Genomic DNA, 7162 nt, shown 5'->3' with positions numbered 1-7162 from the left:
CGTGTCAAGATAAAGCTCCAGATAAATGATATGACATTTGAAGGTTCTGTACAACTGTATTATACTACTCAGAGTTATCAAGATATAAAATGGCACCACAAGGGGCAATTTGTTACGGTTTCAATGGGGGCTAGTTAAAATGTAACAACTTGCTCCACGTAATTTTTAATTTTATAGTATGTTTTCTTTTTAAAATTGATATGAAAAACTTGTTTATTTGATATAATGTGTGTATAAAACTTTTAATACTGTTGAATTATTGTTGTTTAACTGTTTCTTTTTAAATATGTTATGGATCTTCAATAATTAGACGATGTTTTGAAGAGTGTTGTTCAGTCAGTGCATGACAATTCCATTAATGACGAAGCAGGAGTTGAAACTTTCATAGGTTTTATTTTCACACATATATGGACACGGACATTTCTAAGCTACCACACAAACACATCACAACACAAAGACGAGAGAGAGAGAGTAAGAATGTACATGTCGCCGCGTCGGCGTCTCGAATACATCTGGTTAGGGGAACCGAATTTCCCCTTTTCTCCACCAGAGGGGATCAAAACTCTAACAAGTGTTTCGTAAAAATACTTATAATAGAGTCTTTAAAAAAATCCTTGGAAAAAAAGTGCAATAACTAGCTTCGGTATCCCCTAATTCTACATTCCAATTTCTGATTTCTTCAGAAAGCTTTTGTGGATTTACAGGAGTTTTTTCAATACCTTTATTTTCTTAGGATTTGAGTTCCCGAAATGTCTATTTACTTGCTTGCGCATATATTTCTTAAATGTACTGACTTATTTTGTACATACTTAATATGTAATTATAATAGCAAATGAAAACAAATGTCCATGTATGACAACTTCACATTTTCCGCATTCCAATTCCCACATTCAATTATATTAGGGTATATCAAGTATCTGTGAATCATTAGAGTTTTGAGAGCACTGAAACACATGAAGCGAGTGCGAACAGACACACGTACTAGACAGCTCATAACTTATTTTAAAGTGGTTGCTTATAAATTTTTGCTTGTTTCTAAATTGTTTAAGACGGTATTTTATGGGAGATATTTTAGTAAGAGTCCCTGCCTTTAGTAATCCCTGTCATTTTCGCTGTCATGTCTAAAAGACCATGTTATCTTTCCGAGGAGGGAATAAGCAAATTTATGAATAATCTGTCTGTGTATTTTTTCGATAATTGTGACAGTGATAAAATATTGAAGTTCTTCAAATAATTCAGAATTAGAATTAATATATTGGTTCCAATTCCATCAGGCCAATAAAATACTGACATAGAACAACTTTCGGTTATTAGTTTCACTACGAGAGCAGGATTAGATATAAATATTATTTCAGCGCCATTACGGTTTAAATTGAACTTTAAAATTTGTTTTTCACTGAAAACATGATCGAAAAATTTGTTAATGAAACTAATCTGTATTTTAAAAACATCTCTTAAGTATATGGCATAAAGCACATCTACAAATGTTTCATTAAACATTTTGTAGATATAAAAGTTAGTGAAATGTACGTTTTTTTAGGTCTTACAATACTTATCCGCATTAAAAAAGAACCTTTTCTGAAGATTTTTCAATTCATGCTACTCATTTTGTTCAACTCAGCTATGGCTCGTGATGGAATCTTGGACATTTTCAGATTTGTATTTTACATCTTCCTCTAGTGAAAAATAAAAATAAATCCAGTATTTGAGTATTTAAGAAAAGCTTTAAAAACGTACATATACCTGAAAAATATGTATCTGTTGATGAAAGTCTTTTCGCTTGGAAGGGATGATTAAATTTCATTTAATACATTTCATCAAATTGAACCAGATATGGAATAAAAATATACAAGTTGTCCGAATTGAAATCTGGTTATGTATGGAATTTTTGCACATATACAAATATTTTTTCTTCTGAAACTGGGCGAACAGACGAGGAACGTGTCTCAAAACTTGACAATCATATTTATTGGACAAAGGCTATAATTTGCATTTGAATATAATTTTTGTGCCTCCAGAACTATCAATACTTTTCAAACAAAATAAAATAAATATATGCGGAAATGTAAAAGGTTATGGTAAAGGGGTGCCAAAAAATTTACCCCAGACACCTTGGGAAAGAGGAAATAATTGTACTGCAAAAAGATGAGTAGAACATTATTAATTTCAAGGGTAAAAATAGGAATGTCCTAATATTAACTACTTTTCATGAAAAAAATATTGTATAAATGGGGAGGGGGATAAAAAAAATGGTAATAAAATTTTTAAACCAGAGTTGTTTATTGGATTACAATCACAACATGGGAGGTATCGATCTTAGTGATTCAATAACGCATTACTCTCCAGTGTTTTGAATAATCATTAAATAATACAAGAAACGATTTTTATTTAATGATTTTTTGGCATCATTATTTATAAAACCTATATTCCTTTTTAAAAAGTATAATAACATTCACAGACTACTTCATTTTTAGAATTTAAAATGCGCTACACCCAAATATTATGGAGAAGAATTTACAAGTAAGAGAAACCAAAACAGTTGCGAAATTTCCAAGTTCAAATCCATTGATGCTTAGTGGTCGTCCTTTTCCGAAATTATACACTTTAAGACGGTAAAAAAATTAGAAAAAGATGTGCAGTTTTCTCAGGACAAGATAAAAGATGGAGCAGTGCCAATGAATCTATACTGTGTAATGAGGTCTCTGCATAGATTCGTACATTGAGATTTTCTATATGGCTTTGAAACTTTAATTAATGCAATATCCGCGAAATATTTTATGATGTCAAATGTAAATATTTCAATTCCCCCATATTTTAAAATTTTATATCAATAATCTGGAGTTAATTTAAGTAATTTCAATTTTTGTAAATTATATCAGCATTTTTTTATATTTTATTATTTTAAGTATTTTAATTAAAAAAATTTTCTGATGATTTAAAATATCGTATCTTTTATCACATATTTAAATGGTGATTTCATTTCTAAGTAATGGATATCTTTTATGTATTACTATGCAACACGTACTCTAAGAAATTTTCTGTAAGATTTAGCGAGAGAAAATGTTCCAATTTGCATCGACAGTAGCCACTCACTAGGTCCCGTTTTGTAGGGGTATACTTTTTGAGGACTTCCTTTCTGAGAGGACTAAATATGGTATTCAGAGGCGCATCTAGAAAGAACACACACTGAAAAAAAAGTCTTTTGAATATTCAAGTTCGAACACGCGTGGACCAGTTCCATACAGTACAGTTTATGTTGCGGTTCTTTGGTGGAATCGGGTTTCGAGGCTTGAACCCTCCGATCCCTAAACTGAGACTTTACCTTTAAATCATTGTTGTCCTTTGCTTTTCACTCGATCGCATTGAATGATTTAATTTCTTCTGAATACAGTAGCTACTTTGCCATTCAGATACTTTAAGTGAGAATCCTTATCAAATTATCCGTTTTCTCTATAACCGTATTCACGTCATTTAACAAGCTATTTTTATGTTGTTATTGTGTTAAGAATGTCAACAAGAGTAATGCCGATTCGAACGCCTTAAATTAACTGTCATGAATTATAGAGTCCGTTTTAATATACTGAAAGCTAATGTGTTATTTGACCAAATCTATTTATGTATATTATGAGGAATGGAAATGGCGTACGTCAATGTTGCTGAATGGTCTCCAGAACATGTTGCCGAATGGTTAAGAGGTACTTATATATAATTGTCACATTTTCATTTATCATTGTTGTCGGTGTCGTATAACTTTTTTTTTTGAGTTTTTCCTACCCAATCCTTATTTATGCTTCAGGATAAGATTATTTCTTTAAAATAATATGGATATTGTTAATCTTTCCATTTCAATTAAATAGACATGTGCATATATTGTGCTTTTTTGATTGTCAGATGCAATATACCATCGGCAAGAAAGTTGATAATTATGTATTAGAGGGGATAATGATATTTCAAATTGTGTATCAAATTTGATAATTATGTATGTTTGTCATTTAAAAAAATGTTTATGTCATAATTTGTTTCATAGTTATAAAGTACTCCAAATGTGTTAACATGGAAAAGAAGTTTGGACAGTGAATATTGTATTTCATCAGATTTGTACTATTAAAACATAATGTGTTATTATAACTTTAGTGTAATTAAAACTAATCAATTCTTAGGTCATGTATTACAATTTATTACAATTGGATCACTAATTGCTATTAATAAAGAATTCTTTTCACTCAGTCTCTTATGCAGGTGTGGAAATTAAGTAAATCATAAAAATTAAATTGATTTCAGTGGTTCATTTTTTGTTCATTATTAGGATACTCTAATTTATCATAAACCAAATTTATTATGTCATTTGCTGTTCTAAATAGGCCTTCATAATTGTGGTGGTGACCCCAAGTAAAGTGGCAAAATATTTTCCTGAATGTTTTTTTCAGATTCCTCAGGCAAAATTGGTTAAGAAAGTTTGTTTAAATTTACTGAATATCTATTTTAAATTGGATTTCCTTTGATTTATCAGTTAAAATTTCACATTTCTTTTTAATTTGGGGATGAAATTTTTTTTTTTCTGCCCCCAATGAAGTTGTGAATGAATGAAATTCGAGAAACTATGTTCTGATTTAACAGTATCATTAATATTATTGTTTTAAAATGTTTTTTCTTAATATTATTTTATATCGGTTTAAGCTTATTTTTTATTTAATCTTTGATTTTTGGCAATTTTATATTGCTTTGTACTCTTATTTAAACAATTCTGCTTTGTTTACCATATTTGGCTCATGGTTTTCTATAATTGTAAAATAAAATAATACAACAGAGTTATTTTGTCTTTCTAGTTTTTGACATAAATAGCAATATAATTTTATTTCAATTTAGGACTGGAATATTCCTTGGTGCCTTATGTTCAATTTTTTCTGAACAATGAAATTGATGGAAATCATCTTTTAAATTTAACAGCTGATGATTTGGAAGAGCTTCATATTTTTAAAATAGGACATCAACTTCTTATTTTAGAAGCTGTTGAACTTTTACGAGAACTAGTAAGTAGTTTACATTTACTACTAATTAGTTTACATTGTTTTATATAATACTGATGTACTTGTTTTATATTTTACATTTAGTCTAGTGAAATAAGTATCAAGCAATTTATAGAATATATATATATATATATATATATATATATATATATAAACATAATTTTTACATTTATGTGGCTGAAAGGAAGAGACTTTTGAAATTTAATGTCGATTTATTTTTGCACTGGAGTTATGATTTGTATATAGGGACAAAGGTGGGACATATTATGTTTTCTCCAGAACACAAGAGCAGAAATTTTTCCCTTCAGTGATTCTATTATAAGATTCTGATAGAGATTTTTTTGACGTGTTGATTTAAGCTAGGGAACCTTGCAAATTTTCGAAAGAGAGACATAATTGTTAAGGATTTTTATTCCCTCCCTCATGGCATGAGAAATAATGGAGTCAACAATATTTTTAGAGCTCATGTTGGAAATAATTAAATAAGTATGTGGGATTCAGATGAGGAAATAAGAGAATATTTTAGAATGAAGTTAACATAGGCTAATTTAAGAAAAAAAATTAATAATAAAAAAATAATTATATTAATAATTTTAGAGAATTAATTAGGATTTAAATTAAGAGATATCATTACATATACAGGTGGTTATCAAAATAATGGAAACACTGTGAATAAAAGTGACATTTTTGAATGTGCTTAGTAAGCATTAAAATATAATAATAGCCACCAGTTTTTTTTTTATAAATAGCAATTTATATATTCTGATAGTATGTGTTAGCTTTATTAAAATTCTGTAATTCTTGGATTTTTTTTAAAAGCGTTAAATGTTGGACCTCTCAAATTTTCAAAGAGGCCAAATTGTAGGAGCCTATCTAGCTTCAGCAAGTGTAACCGAAACATCCCAACTTTTAGTCATTTTTAGAGGTAGAGGGTCTAAAGTCATGGTAGCATACACACAGTGCGGCAAGACAAGCTCGGCAAAGCAAAATAATGGGCGGAAAGAGAAGCTGATGAAGGAGACCGACGGGTACTGAAGCGAATTGTAATATCTGGAAAGGGAGCAACTGCATCAAAAGTGACCGCAGTTACCAGGCACCTTCATAAACAAAACATTTATGGCAGAGCAGCAATTCCCAAGCCATTTGTCACAGATGTTATTGATAAACATCGCCTATAGTGGTGTCACATTAAAAAAACTCGATCGATAAGTGGAAGAAAGTGATATGGTCTGGCGAATCATGTTACACACTTTTCCCTACAATAGGATGGGTACACGCTTGAAAGACACTGCACAAGTGTATGATTGTGATTGTCTTCTTCCAAATGTCAAGCATTGAGTTGGATCTGTCATGATATGGGCAGCCATGTCATGGTTTTCTGCTAGACCAATCGTAACCTTGAAAGGAAGGATCATTGGGGAGAAATATAGAGAAATTTTACCCTACCAGGTCCATCCAAAGATGCACATTTTATTTCTTACAAGAGATAGAATTTTCCAGGATGATAATTCATTTATCCATGCAGCGAGACTTGTCCAGTCATTGTTTGATGTACACAAGGATGAAGTTAAACATCTGCCTTGGTCTGCACAGTCACTCGACCTCAATGAACTGTTACTGTCTATTTTAGTGCGTTCAATACTGAATTGATATCCTCCTCGGCATCTCTCCCAGAACTTTCGCAATATCTCCAGGTAGAATGGTACAATATTCTTCTAAACACTAGTCAACACTTGTGAACCTAGGCGAATCCAAGCTGTATTACATGCCAAAAGCGGTTCTACACCATACTAATAAAGGATTCTTTATAAATCTAAGGTGTCTCCATTATTTTGATAACCATCTGTATATAAGATTATAAAATTCGATTGTTTATTTCTTAAATTGATGCTTGATATTTAAAAAAGATTTAAGTTAAGTGTTAGAAGGATTAGTTAAAAAAATTGCTGTTTGATAATTCTGGATGAGGAGGAACACATCTTTTACATCAAAAATATCATTGCATCTCTATTTAATAATATTATGAAATTAATCAATATATTGAGATTTAAAGAAAAATGAATGTGGGAAGTAAATAAAGTAGAAGTAATATTTTGCTAAGACAGAAATTTTATCCCCCCCCCAACTTTACAGTG

General features: G+C 30.4%; 1 protein-coding gene across 1 annotated transcript in view; it reads left to right on the top strand.

Annotated features, from left to right (window-relative positions):
• The first annotated feature begins 3501 nt into the window (after window positions 1-3501).
• The window catches only part of LOC129961019 (uncharacterized), a 47395-nt gene continuing 43734 nt past the window's right edge, over window positions 3502-7162 (top strand). The window contains exons 1-2 of the mRNA XM_056074813.1: window positions 3502-3695; window positions 4867-5030. Of these exons, the coding sequence (XP_055930788.1) occupies window positions 3632-3695; window positions 4867-5030 (228 nt within the window). The 5' untranslated portion in view covers window positions 3502-3631. The remainder of the gene's footprint in view (window positions 3696-4866; window positions 5031-7162) is intronic.

Source organism: Argiope bruennichi, chromosome X2, assembly GCF_947563725.1.
Source record: "Argiope bruennichi chromosome X2, qqArgBrue1.1, whole genome shotgun sequence".
NCBI lineage: Eukaryota > Metazoa > Arthropoda > Arachnida > Araneae > Araneidae > Argiope > Argiope bruennichi.
This window is presented reverse-complemented; position numbering and strand designations above follow the sequence as displayed.